This window comes from Opisthocomus hoazin, chromosome 7, assembly GCF_030867145.1.
Source record: "Opisthocomus hoazin isolate bOpiHoa1 chromosome 7, bOpiHoa1.hap1, whole genome shotgun sequence".
Lineage (NCBI taxonomy): Eukaryota > Metazoa > Chordata > Aves > Opisthocomiformes > Opisthocomidae > Opisthocomus > Opisthocomus hoazin.
The window spans coordinates 28914044-28929231 of record NC_134420.1 but is presented as its reverse complement, the minus strand read 5'-3'; the positions used below and the strand labels follow the sequence as shown (position 1 = coordinate 28929231).

At 34.4% G+C, this 15188-nt stretch overlaps 1 protein-coding gene across 4 annotated transcripts in view; it reads left to right on the top strand.

The window, feature by feature from the left end:
• Positions 1-15188, top strand: part of FUT8 (fucosyltransferase 8) — a 136841-nt gene that overhangs the window by 91604 nt on the left and 30049 nt on the right. For all 4 annotated transcript variants that reach the window (XM_075426112.1, XM_075426111.1, XM_075426109.1 and 1 more), the window contains one exon: positions 1973-2210. In XM_075426112.1, the coding sequence (XP_075282227.1) occupies positions 1973-2210 (238 nt within the window). The remainder of the gene's footprint in view (positions 1-1972; positions 2211-15188) is intronic.

Sequence of the window (15188 nt, the reverse complement as noted above, 5' to 3'; positions counted from 1 at the left end):
CTTTTTTTTTTTTAAGTTCTCAATAAATAATTTAAGCTCAGATACTGCCTTGTCTTAAAATAGGAGCAATTTGAAAAAAACACTGTCAAAGAAATTAGCTTAACTAGCTTTCTGTTTAAGTCACAAACTAATATTAATATATATACTTTTTAGTTACGTCTCCATGTAATGTTAAAACCCAAGTAAGTGCATTATGTTAACATTGGTAAACAATCGTGGTATCCAATTATGTGTCTTTATATGGTTCCTATTTGAGTTCCATAATATTGCTAATAGGCTATTATATGAAACTAGACACATCTTTCAAAAATAGAAGTAAAACATATAAACACAAATTTCCAACTTCTACATCTCAACACTTATGTCTGCTTCTGGCAATCCTCTAAATGACAGAAAAAACCTTCTTATATTTTTTTATTAGCCTAGTATTTCAGTTTAAAAAGAAGTGTATATTGTTGAGCTTAAGTCTTTTCTACACAGTAACAGTTAACAGCAGAAAATTATTCTGCTTGCACCTGCTGTCATTGTACTTCATTGTGTGGTGTAAATATGTCTGTAGATTTAAGGAGGAGGTATTTTTTCATGGAATTCTTTCTTTGTGGACTTGCACACAATACTGGAAAAAACCCTCTTTCTCTACTAAAAGACCGTGAGAAGTAGATTTGTTATAGTCTCAAAGATACCTGTTAGATTTACTCTCAAGTTAACCATTAGATTTGTGATAGCAAGAGTACTGGTCTGAATAACAAAAATTGAGAATGGAAATTTTATTAAATTTATTGTTTTCCTTAGCTAGTTATGCTTTGAATTGGATGTTTCTTCCTTAAAATGAAAAAAATCAAATGCTGAAGAAACACATGTTGGTGGGGTTTGTTGGTTGTTTTTCTTTTTTTTTCCGGATCTGAACTATTCTCCTCTCCTTTAAACAACTGAATGCACAAATTAAAATTTTTATTAAGTACTTTAGGGCTCAGAATATTCAGATTATCTTTAAGATCACTTGATGGAGAGATCTCGGTTCTTCAGACAATGATTGTTCAGTTTTAGAAAGACCTGTTCTGTTGCAAATTTGCAGAAAATTTTATTTAAAGTTGTTTAGATGTGAGAGGAACAGAATTTATATTGATGCTCAAATATCAGTATTCTTGCAGCTTAACTGATAACTAACCTTTCGTCCTAGAGATTTTATAATAAACCTTTTTGGAATGCAGAAATATATCTAGAGACATGCAAGTAGGAATGTGTACAGCAAAGTGCTATGTTTTACAGAAAGAAAAACTTCTGTAGATTATGTTGTTGTGTTGTCCACATACCTAAAATATTTATTAGTTTGTACTAAAAATAGCACTCACATTATGTAGATATTTGCCTCCTTTGTTCTTTCTTGGATTGTGGAAGTGCAGTGTATGATTTTATTGAGAGTGCATGCAAATTAAAATATTGTTTTTTATCAGTTTGCTCAGGTATGTGTTTTATAGTCTGTATTTGGTGTATGGTCAGTTAGTCTGAGAAGCAGTCCATTAATAAGCATTTGTTTTATTCTGTATCCTGTAGACAAGTGGAAATTTTCTTTTGTTGGATGACATGCGTGCTCATTGAAAGTGAACTAACAATTTTGGAAAAATGCCAAAGGAAAAAGCATTGCAACACTGAGAACATGTTGGTGAAGTGTGAACTCCGAGTCCAAATGTTAGCTTATTCTGACAGATTTACAAATGAGAAAGTAATTTAAAATCTCAAAGGTATTCTATTTTACATTAGGATAGTGAAGTATGTTCAATAACTGTTCGTGTTCACAGTGAAGAATTCACATAAAATTTTCATGGAGCTGGAGCTTACCCATCCATTTTAAAATGAGATATGTTATAGCAGAATGGCATGTGTGATTTATGGCATTTGTCAGTTTTTCGGAAAAAAGTATGCCTTTGTGTGTATCTTCTCTTCAGCTTTGCTTTTTCATCCATATTTACAGAACCCGAAGGATTGCAGCAAAGCCAAGAAACTGGTGTGTAATATCAACAAAGGTTGTGGCTATGGTTGTCAACTTCATCATGTAGTCTACTGCTTTATGATCGCTTATGGCACTCAACGAACACTCATTTTAGAGTCTCAGAATTGGCGCTATGCTACCGGTGGCTGGGAGACTGTATTTAGGCCTGTAAGTGAGACATGTACCGACAGGTCAGGTACCACCACTGGACACTGGTCGGGTAAGACCTAATAACTCAAATAAATTCTCCTTGTTTTTGCAGCTTCGTTCGCGTAGAAGTATTTTGATCCCTCTTTCTTTAATATTATGTGGAGTGTATTAACTATGACTGCAATTGTATACGTGAGCATCTATTGAATCTTATTTTTTGCATTGTACTGAAAAAAATTTATCCTTATTAAGATATGTCTGCTTTGGCAGAGATTTTTGAATACAAAATTTTTGCATTTCACATTTAAATTATAATCCTTCAGTAGTCTGCCATTGTGTTATGTGCCAGATATGAATCTAGTTTTTATGGGAAGAGAGTATTAAATAGAGACTGCTGTTGGTAAACTTTAAAACAATAAGGCATTTTTCAAATATAAAGCAAAAGAAATACAAAGAAAATGATATCCAATAGTCATTTACACACCAACAAAATAATCAAATAATTTTTAATTTAAACTGACTCAAAATTCAGGTTGTAAAAACAGTGGCAATCTTAAATACCTTTTTATTTCTAGATTGGTAAGTTGATCCATTCTTATACTAGCTGAACAATTTTGCTAGAATAACTAGATGACATTCATGTTTGGAGGATCAGATAGCTTTGTCTCAAAGTAAACAGCATTCATTTCAATGGAATTCTCACAGTCAGCATCTTGAAGAGTATTAACGTCTGCATGGTGTTACAGTCTTTTTCTATATATTTAGAACATCTTTCAGGTATTTGTCAAAATTTAGTAGGTATTCAACACAACTGGAGATGGCTTGCAATATGCTAACTTTTTGTTCTCAATTTATGATAAATACTAGGAAGATTTTTTTTAAATTAAATTTCTGCACAGATGATTTTTATGTGAACAGTTGTCAGCTTTTAGAAACATAGATTTGATAGACTCTTCCTCTTTTGTTAGGCTTACTTATTTTTTTCTAAGTCTGTAACTGGTATTACAGTGGGAATTTATAAATGTTACAATAAATGCAGAGAAGACACAACTGACCAAAAAGAATACAATTGACTGTTCTTATGCAAATCTAGGTAAATTTAGTAGAGATGTCTTCATTGATAAAAGGAGATTCTTGGAAAAAAACATAATTAAGCAATTGGGCTAGAGAGAGGTGGAATGTTAGTTTTAATATTTTGTATTATTGACAATTACAGTCCACATAATAATTGTTGCATGAGTAGATAAGCTAACAATGGGTAGAGCATGAGCTAAGCTATGGACAAAAATGATTTAGAGTGGGGAAACAGTAAGGGAGATCTTGTGGCACTTTTCAGGCTATAGCTGTTTTATTTATCAGCACTGATGCAAATTTTGATTGTTAGCATGTGGTACATTAATCTTATCCCAGAAAGGAATTTTGTCTCTGTAACTCTCTGCTTAAGGACAGATAAGAAGGACTGATACTTTTTATTATTGATGTTAGTTGTGCCTACAGACTCAAGAATTTCTTCCTAGTATGTCCTGAAGGATGTATTTGGCAGCAACAGTTGTGACTTGGATTTCATTGGGACATGTAAAAAATCTGTAGGGATTTTCAGTAGATGATTGTGTAGAATACACTTATCAGTAAGAAACAGTGCACTGATGAGATGTTATTTTAGCATAAGGTTTTCTCTTAAAAAAGTCTATAGCAAGACTTTGCAGACCAGTACTATTCCAGTGCCATAGAGACAATATACAGTTTGTCTGCTTGGATAGCAAGCAGAGCTTTTCAATTCTGGGTTGTCAGAAACTGGTTTTCCCCCCACCATCTTCATTCTTCCTCATCTCTTCGCTACCCCTGATACACAGATTTTGGATGGTATGTAAAGTTAGATGCAGGGAAGAATGGCCAAATGTCCAAGTCACCAGGGACTGTACCCTAGAGTCAGAAGAAATATTCCCCTTCCTTGATTTCTGACAGATACACTGTAGGTTACACTGTGTTTCAGGAGAACTCTGAACTAGTCACTGGGCTTGGAAATTAACGTCAATGCTGAGAGGAAAAGGAAAACGTAGATGCTCATTTCTTCATCTGTCTTTCTATCTTTGAAATGGTGCAACATATGGCCAGTCCCATAGCTACTTCCAGCAAGGAAATGTCTGCTCTGACAAGTGTCTCAGGCTTCAGTTATCATTCCATAGTGATTGGGCTCTCATAGTTTCTTAAATGATTTAAGCCCACAAGCCTATTATAGGCTTTCAAGGATTTCTAGTTACAGATAGCGGAAGTGTCAGTATCTTCAACAATTGTACTACTTGGAATGATTATTCTATAGTTACTTCACTTCCCACTGAAAATTCTTGGGAGTTGTGCTGTATGCTAGGATTTGTTGTTTTTTCGAGAGTGGTGTGTTGTTTTGTTTGTTTCATTTGTGGTTTTTTTTTCAGAGAATCAGTAACATTTCTTATTCATGTTGGAGCCAATAGTACTTGAAGATCTTTGTTATCTGGCAGATGAGCAGTTTAGTGAGTAAGTGTGCGTGGAGGATATGTAGAGGAAGGAGAATTGCTTATGCAGTGAACAGTTGAGCCCAGGGGCTATTTGAGTCCAGTCATAATAAGAGCTAAACTTTGCAGAAATTTCCTTGATCCAACACATTGTATATGTGTAAGTGTCAACTAGATCTCATAGTTTCCACTGTTGTCTCTGCAGAAATGGTTTTTCAAATATTTTTCTACTTCAAAATATTCCTCCAATTAGCTGTTTGTAGCTTCTTAGAAGGTTCAGATACAATAACTTTGCTGAATTCAGAGGAAGGCAGAGCAGGGTAAAATGTTATGGGGAGCTGTAGTTTAGGATAAAATACAGAAACAGTACTTGCCTTTCCAAAGCAAGCATGCATCTCTAGTTCAGTAAGCTAGTTGTTAAGTTTTCTGTGGATGACAAAGAAGATTTCCATTCCATTGTCCTAATTTTAGATACCACACCAAGAGCAATGCTGATTAAAAGCAAAACCTTTTCATCATGAATATAGCCAAACAAGTTCCCTAGAGAGAGTGTGCAGTCTCCATCTATGGAGGCTTTCAAGACTTGTCTGGCTGAAGCCCTGAGCAACCTGTTCTGATCTCATGGCTGAACCTGCTTTGAGCAGAAGTTTGGAGTAGATGTCCTCCTGACCTATAAACTGTGTGATCTGGACAAACTTCCTAAATGAGTTCAACTGTGGGAAGTGTTGATTATGACTAATAATAACCTGGTGTTTTATCCTAATGAACTGGCACTGTCCAGAACCAGCTGCTTCTGAAGATGGTGTGAGTACAAGAACAGCAGGCAAGCAGGGGGTAAGCTGAGTCAAAGAGAAATTCCTACAAAGGGTCACTTCCTCCTGTTTTGGTTACACATATGAATCCTCACACATGCAGGTGAATCTTACATCTTTTTCCATGTGGTTGATAGTCAGAACATACCAAAATCTTCAGTCCTGTTGAGGACACTATATACCAGTGCATATGGAATCTTACAGAATTTAACTATTAAAGTCTTGGAGATCTCAAATTAACTTTTTCAGATTTACAAAATCTAATTTACAGATTGGTGTGTAAACATACTTGTGTGTGTACACATTGAAACAACATTTGCATATTGAAATAACATCTGTTCTTCAAAGCTTCAAGATGCTACACAACTTTACTTTGAAAACTGTACCTTTTTTTGTGAACAAGATTTTTTTCCAAAAATTATTTCTTGGAAATGGTTGAATGTTTTCTAAAAATAAGTAGAAATTGAAGACTTACACTGAAAACTTCAGCTGAAGTTTTATTCATGTTTGGCGAAGTTAACAACTGAGACCACCATCTGGGCATGGTTCTGGGCAGACTGCTCTGTGTGATCCCAGAATTTAGTTGCAGGCAGTTTTGTGAGCCTTGCATTTAGCATAATGTAAGCAGGTGTTCTGGAGCACTTATGCACACATGGCTTAAAAAGACTGTATATTTTCATGAAAATATGTTAAAATCGATCATGATTTCTTGCAATATGGGCTCTTGCTGATGAAAGTATAAATAATGTTTACTTTTAGCTCCCTGCAGTTTTTTTTTTTTTTTTTTTTTTAAATTAGTTTCTAGATCAGGATGAATAGTTTGAAGGCTGAGCACATGAAATGTCTTGAAGTGATCAAATTTTTAAAAAATTTATGAATGCCACTAATTTGAGTTTTGATGTTCTAGAGATGAATATGTTCAGCTATGAAAGAATCTTTCTGTGGTTAGCCTACTGGCTAGCCACACAGTAAGCTGTGTTAGATTCTAATCTTCTGCAATGGCACGATCACTGAGGAAGGATAATACTGGCAATCGTTCTCTTTTACTAGCTTCACTGTGACTTGAATAGGAATCTTCACTTAGTTGCCAGTAAATTCGAAAGACGTTCTGTCTTGCTGAAGGTTTCTTTACCTTTACAGGACAAGTAAGTCTGAAAACTGTAATTAAAAACAGTTTGTCTGCAAAACCAAAACTTTAATTTTTTTTCCTCCAGAGCTTCTGAAATTAGCATGGGATTTTCTAGATTTTCAAAATAAATGTATAAAAATGCATTGACATTTATAAATTTCCATTTCTCTTAAACAGAATGTTTCTCCTACGTAGTGTACTTACTATGCTATGTATATGGGCTTTTAATAAAAGTTGTTTTTTAATTATGTATCAAAAATATTCATACAAGTGAATCTTTGCAACAAGATATCAGTGTAAATTATGGAAATAAGCCAAAAGGTCAGAAAAATTTATAATCTTAAAGAACTAATTTCATGTGATTTGCAGACCTGCATAGATAATAATTTAGTAAATTGTGCTTCAGGACAAAATTGCTTAAATCTGTACCTTTATCTTCCTTCTTTTTAATTAAATTGCCTTTACTTGACACTTTTATTTTAATTGTGTTAGCCACATCAAGTTCTGAGGTTTCTGAAGTCTACCTTCAGCAAAACAATTTAGGTAGCAATCTCTTCTACAGAAAATTAAGAGGCTTATATGAGCTGAGAATACATATATTTTAAAAATATTGTTGGTCTAGTCCTCTCCTAACTAGGCATAAAAGCTAAACTTATCTGTTTCAGAAGAAATCAGTATGTTTTTGGAATTTGGGAAGTAGGGTAAATTTTAATAAGCAAGCTGACGTTAGTCTGATAGCAAAAGATTAGTAAGGCATGTTCTCATCTGTGCGGAGAATTAGGGGTCATCTCATTCCTTGTCATCTCTGGCAAGAGTTGTTCTTTGCATTTGACACGATATTCCTGCAAGTCAAGTTCAGTTTATCTAGCTTAAATGTGTTAAAAAACTGAGAATTCTATTACAGTTTTTTTGCAAACACAGCAGTTGTTTTACACTGTGGCAGAATTTTTCCTTTTCCTTTGTTTCACTCGCTTTCATACTGTCATTCTAGAGGAAAAAAAAAAATCTTAAGAAGAGATGGCTGTATGCATGTTCTTTTTAATTTTAAAATTATACCTTGCCTGCAGTTGTAACTTACTTATAGATCATTTTTCCTTTATATCTATGGCCAAACTATTTATGAATAACTTAGGATGGAATTGTAATAAGTAGCATGTATGACTTCCTAGTAGTAACAGCCAAAGTATAGAGAACTTAAGACATTTATCATTAAATTTTTGATTAATTTTCTTTAAAATAGTTAGTTATATTGAGCATGAATATTTTTAATTGCCAGGTCATAATGTTCTGTTATCATTGCAACATGCTCACACAGGGTAGGCCTCTTTTTATCATGTTTTACTTGCTGATTTATGATGTCCTGTTGGCATTCCCAAATAATACATTGAAGGAGGACTACAAAATAACTAGATAGAAAACCAGAACCATACAATAAATGGGAAAAGAAAACAGATTAAGAGAAAGGGCAGATTAATATGTGATTGGAAGTCATGTCTGTGTTGCATGATGGGGAATGAAGGGTGTGGACATAAAGAAGCCATACACATTTTAAATAACAGTATGTTCTTCTTCCAATAAGACCTGCAAACCAGTAAGATGAAAGATAACTTGAAAAACCTGAAACAAAGTTTCCTGTAGTTACCTTTGAAGGGTGACTTTGCTGCCTCTAACCGTGGTTTGATGAATGAATGCTTTTAAGACAGGGTACCCAGAGGGGAAAAAATGGAAGAGCTCTTCATTTGGTGGTAGTGCCAGCTTTTAAGTATTCGTTGAACTATAATCTTAAAATATGGATTAGCTAATATGTTTATGTGTATAACTCAAGAAAGAGGATACTGTGAGTACACAAAATCAATTTTTAATTTATTAAAGCCGATCAGGCAACAGTGATTGAAAGGACTAAATGAAAATTGCAAACTCAAACCATAAAAAGTTCTGCAGAATTAATTGCAATAAATAAAAAAGTTTCATTCCATGAACTAGATCTTCCTGGACAGTAGTTTTTCTGTTATGTAAATGAGATGAATATTCAGTATTATCCTAAAAAAACCTTTAACTTGCATACAATGATATGAATTATGTTTTGCTCCCATATCTCACTATTCTTTATAAAATACTGTAGAAAGAATTGGTCATTTCTATTTCTAATTCTTTATATCTTTCTTATTCACTGACTTTCATTATGTACATTTTAATTCAAGCAGCTTTATGCTACTGTGAAGTATACTGTGGAATGGTCATTTGAGAGAACAGAGCATAACAGCAATCTGTCTTGTATTTTCCCTTTGTTTCAATTGTGTTAATCTTGAAATCAAGCTACTGATATTGCATGGATTTTTTTGTTGTGTGGGTGCTTTGTAAGATGCTCTATATGAAGACATTTGGGTATGTAAACATGAACAAATATTTAAAAAGTGGTAGCTCTTAAAAGGACCTTAGAATTCTAAGGAGGTAGGTCTGAGTTTTCAGAGCAGTGCAGTAGCCTAAGAGAGCAAAGTGTGATCCTTATTTATGTCTAAGTGGAGGGTTATTCAATAGTAGCAAGAAGTTATTTTTGCCTTGCAGAGCAATGGCCAGGCTGCAGCACGCTGTCTAGTTTTATTATGTGCCCTTTGGAATGGTTATTGATAAATATGAAAGGATTCTCAGAAAGAACTACACTGATTCAAGGACGGAAAAATCTGCTTTACAGTAAGAGATAATAGAACATCATTCAATTAAAAATGAAGCGATTTTAAAAAAGCTAGCCCTGCCACATTTTATAGGCACTTCTATAGGGGAAAAATTTCTACTTTAAACAAAAGCATGTGGCTGGACAATTCAGGTTGGAAACAAAGTCGGGGTTTTTTTCAATATTTTTTCAGGGAATGTGGTAGATTCTCCATCAGTAAGTCTTCATTTCATCAAAATTATATGTGTTCTTGAAAACCATAGATTATCTCCCTTTCAATCTTCTAATATTTTGCATGTGTGGCGTAGAAGGTTATTGTGATTTCAGTGACCCAGTTGAAGCTGCGGTCTGGTATACAATAAACAAGCTAGGATGATGAAGGCTGAATAGAGCCATCAGCAACTGAGTAGCTATAGAATTCTAGAATGCTTTGGGTTGGAAGGGACCTTTAGAGGTCACCTAGTCCAACCCCCTTGCAGTGAGCAGGGACATCTTTAACTAGATCAGGTTGCTCAGAGCCCCAGCCGATCTGACCTAAATGCCAACTAGAGTCATTTATTGTAAACGGTCCTTTAGCTGCTGTTGGTCAAGTGTTTGCTACAGCAGAAAAACAAAAGGTAAAAGAAGTTGACACATTTTGTAAAACTTTTTGTGAAAAATAGTTTGACACATTTTGTAAAATGTGTATTTTACTTATTGGAGTGAGGCGAGTCAATCCATGAGAAGAAACACAAGGTATAACTGAAGAGTTAAAAGTTGTCTTTGAGCACGTGGCAATCCTTTTTCACTTTCAAATATGAGACCAATGCTTAACTTTATGAAGAAAACTTAGATGAATAAAAGAAACAAAGTCTTAGAAATGGAAGTCAAATTTATTTAATCAGCAGATCTTACAGTGAAGGAAAACACTACATATGCAGAGAGATGGGAGGGAGAGGGAGAGAGATTGATTTGTATTATGGAGGCTACTTCGCTATACGTACTGTCTTCGAGGTCATTGCACATCTCCTGTCAAGAGTTAGAGATGGCTATAAATTCTGGAAAAAGATCTTTTCTAATGGTTAAAAATTGACTTTAAAGTTAAGGTGCTTTGAAACATTTTGAAATCCTCTCCTGATTAGAAATCTTTGAGTCAAAAATATTCTGAGTATATAATATCCAGAAAGAAAAATGCAACTGATAGAGGTGAATTCAAAATCACACAGGGGATAATGAGGCAAAGATTTCCATGTATTCCAAAAGCAATTACATTCTTTCCTGGTAGGAATTGTATGTTGTGAGATGTAAGTAAAATAAATGAATTTTTTCTTTTTTAATTGACATAGGTTTATGCTAATATTATCACCAGCAGGCCAGATAAAAGTACTGTAAGTCTTTCAGTTTTACCACTTTTTAAGTGAAGAATCAGGTATACAGCACTTTTTTTATCATTGCAGATCAGTATTTAGTGTTACTTTTTATGAAATTTACAGCCTTTGTAAAATGTAAGTTGATGCTTTCTGGATCTCAGGGAAACTGAATGGCATGCTTTGCTGTAGCTTTAGAATTAATTGAAGAGACCATTGGTGATCCTGTTTTGAGTCATGAGTAGAGAAGATTGTAGGTTTTTCCTGCTATAAACCAATTCTCATTAACATTTATTCACATAGAAGATAGTTTCTGGAAAGGTAAGTTCTTCACATATACATATATAATCTTCAGAATACTGCAAAGAAAGTTGTATTTAGGAGATATCTGGTAATGTAATTTAACGCAGTTCCAACATCCATGTGTAATAAAAAAAACCCAACTGTAAAGTATAGTACTGTTTTTTTTTCCCTTTGTTCTCCTTTATAAAGAGCTTACTTATATAGATCATCTGCCCACTGCAGCAAAAGTAAGGAGTCCAGGCTTCCTTTAGCCTTAAAATAACTTAAACAGTAGCCCAAAAGTACATTTAAAAAAAAAAAAATTTATAAATTCTTGCTACATATTTTTGCTTGCTACGAGAATGTGGCTGTCCAAATTCAGGAAAAAAGTATTTAGAGCTCATGTAAGATTATATTAGTTATTGTCATTGCTGCATTTATATAATATAGGTCATTGTCTGAAAAGTGGAAAATGGTATCTGTAGTTATTGTTTCTGTTACAGAAGCTCCTAAAAGCCTTGTTGCAACAAGTATTTTCCAGGAGATAGTATTATAGACTGTAAAATCTTGCAGTTGGTCGTAGAACCCGTAAGACAGAGACAAACACAGCAGAAGATATTGGTAGGGTGAGTAATTTTATACCTGGTGAAATCCCCATGAAGACTCTTGGCTTAATTTTTAAATATAATATGCAGCAAAGTTATTCGTAGTTACAATCCCTTCCTTCTATTCAGTAGCCTGGCTTTCATTGCAGAGAAATGAAGATACTTGATAAAATAATTCTATACCTGGTGGGAAGTAGGATCAAGTAGTAAAATACAGAAGCAGGTTTTGAAAAAGAACAGCATTGTTCTGTTCAGACACCAGAGAATAAAAAAGTAGTCTTCAGAAGGAATAATATTATAGGAAAATCTTCATTTCATAGTCTCATATTTCTTGTTATTACATGTCTGTGAATGCCGTCTCATCTAACATGTTAAATTGAAGTACCTTATCATAGAATCATAGGTTGGAAAAGACCTCTGAGAGCATCAAGTCCAACCATCCACTCAACACCACCATGCCTACTAAACCATATCCCGAAGTGCCACATCTACACGTTTTTTAAACACCTCCAGGGACGGTGACTCAACCATCTCCCTGGGAAGCCTATTCCAGTGTCTGACCACTATGCAAGTGAAGATACTGAATTTTAAGTTCTTGGGTGCAACTCACTGTTATAATTGTGTTAGTTTCCATTATTTTTTTTTTTTACTCATAATCATGCAGGAGAATATGAGATTAGTTTATATGGAAAGACAGTGTAGTATCTCTCACAATACCTCTTGCAACACGCCTTAAAGTTTGCGTTTTAATAGTCTGCTTTCCAATTTACACTTTAATTTTACTTTTCCCCACTATTGGACATAAAAACCCAGCTACTGTTAGCTTAAAAAAAAAAAATCATCCAGTATATGCTTTGAAGAGATTATATGCAGATTTTAGTTATTTCACAACCTTTATTTTCTTTTTTTTATATATGTACATACAGTATCTTGTCAATAGTTGACATGTTCCAGTGGAAATGTGTTAAGATGTGGCTTTCTTTATTGGTGTACTACTCTTCAACATTTTGTAGCTACAGTGGAAGTTTAGTTAGGCAGGAATAAATAAATAAGAGAAGCCAGGTAAGTGAATTTGGTAGTGGGGGGAAAATCTGAAGTGGCCATCCACATGTCTAAGAGAAAATTAAAAAGTTATCTTTGTGTCTTAGAAATCTTAGAAAGCAGAATTCAGGTAAATTAATTATAGCTTGCATAAGGGTAGGGATTTCTCAGTTTAGGACACTTGTGTATCATTTGTAAGGTTATGTGCTGTGACTGTTTGTGCATCTCACAGACCTCAGAAACAAAGTACTGTCTTCCAGACAGAGGGATGAAACAGGGAAAAAGAAGGGGAGAGAAACAGAATTGGGACTTTCAGTGATACCACAGAATTGTCCTGCCTTCAGCTTGCAATTCTGGTCTTGTGGAGGAACTTTTTCTTCTAGGGTGATAAGAAGGTGCCAGAAGAAAGAGAAGTCTACAAATAGAGTTGGAGACTGAAATTCCTGCTTTCAAATGTGTGTATAGCTAGAACAGCACATCAGAAACTTGTGGGATGTTTCAGTACTCACAGTAATTTATGTGAGAACAGATAATGTCATGCAGCAGAGGTATAGCCATGTCTGCTTAAAATTACAAATAAATAACAGTAAATAAAAAGAATCCGAGCAATCCACTACGATGATTCATTTTAAAAAGGAAGCGACAAAAAATAAATCAGACTGCTTATAAAAAGCGACTACATGCTTGCAAAGAGCATGGAGATTACATAAAACTTGGACCAAACTCATACCACCTGTCAAAGAAACATTTTTTTTTTAAATGGCAAATGTGTTGAGGTTGTTCGATATTGTTAAAAGGCATTAAAAAAAATAAAACACAACCAAAACCCCAAATAAATTTTGTACAAATGAGAAAAATAGGAAAGAGTATAATTTCTAGCAAATTACATACGAAAATGTGGTGAGGAAGGCCAAAAAAGATTTTGAGGAGAAGCTTGCTAAAGGCAAAAAACCTGATAATAGATCCTTTTTCATACACATCTGAATAAGGAAGCCTGCCAGAAAATCTGGAGGGCCAACAGATGATCCAAGGATGAAAGGAGCACTGAAAGAAGACAAGACTGTAGTACGAACTATAAAAATCTTTCATGTCCACATTCATTATAGAGCTTAGGGAGACTCCCATGCTGGAATTGTTCTTCAAAGGGGACAATTTGGGTGCTCTTTCTCAAAACAAGTGCCATTGAATGCATTTTATAACAAAACATTTTGTTTATAATTGGTATTTGTTTATAATTGCTGTTCTACAGAAGAATGGAAGATAGCTGAAGGAATACCAATTTTCGAAAAGGGTTCCAGCAAATCACAGACTGTGTATTGGCCAAATTTACAGAAATAGTAATGAAGAATCAATTTCGGGAATACACAGAAAACGTATGTTACAGTGGAGAAGAGTAAATGAGAGTTTTATAGAAGGATATCATGTCTTATAAATTTAGTAGATTTCTTTGGAAGAGGCAAAAAGTATGTAGGCATGGAAGACTGAGTTCATTTAATGTCTTGCGCTTCAAGAAAGCACTTCAGAAGGCTTCTCCAGATGTAAACTTCCATGAGATAGAACAGAAGCTCCTTATGTATATAAAATTGGGTTAAAAGAAACTTCAGAGGGAAAGGGTAGAAATTAATCATTAATATTTGTTAGAGGAGTAAGTTGCCAGCAGAGACTGATGCGAACTTTACACTTCAACATATTCATATATGATCTGGCAGAGATGTAGAAGGTGAGATGGCAATATTTCTAATGATAATAAGGTATATTGGTTAGTGAAGGTGAAAATTTTTTGTGGAGAGTTACAGAAGGCTCTTGCAGTAGTAATTGATGGCAAAATTAAATAGCAGATAAAAGTCTGTGTTGATAAAGACTTGGTAATGGGGAAGTTCAACCCTGAACATTCAGTGATGAGATCTATGTATTGCTAGTTAGGAAGTGTGGAAGCACATCCAGGGGTCAGTGTGCTGTAGTAACATGTTTGCCTAAAAGCTTGTGCTTACACTTAGTGTGTGATTAACATTTGCTTTTCAGCATTTCTGCTTCGGTATTAGAAAGTGCCTTTTTCAATGGTGATGCTAAAGGAACTGAGTGGCTCAATTAATGTACAGTGAGAATAAGGTTTTTCATTTTCAGATCACAAGTTCATATCTGTGGTTCAAAACCAGTCTGACTGGGTGTTTGGTTGCATTGCTGAAATAAGCATGTGGCTTTCTTGAGCCACTGCTGACCCCTATTTTGGCAGCCTGTCTAGAAGCAGAAAGGCTTGCATGAACAAAGCAATTTGAATTCTATCGTCCCCTTTCTCCCAAGTTCAGAGTAAAGCCCTGTTGTTGATGTGGTGGTTTTGCCAATAGTTTGCATTTTTGTAAGTAGAAAACTATATACTTTGGTTTTCTGCACAGCTGTTTTCGTAAGAATACCATTTTCTTTCAGAAAAATATAAGGAGAAACTATATGATAGCTGTAACTTTTTCATGAAGAATCTTCAGTGCGATCAGTATTAAAATTGGGTAGCTGTACACTGTCATTCTGCTTATTCCTGAAAGATCTAATGATCTGAAATTAAAATTATGGGAGATGCAGTAATTTCTTTTATTTAGCTTTATTTCTTTTGTTTTTTACATAGAAAAAAATGTTTGCTTGTGACCTTTCAGTGGGGGTGGGGTTTTTTATTTGCTT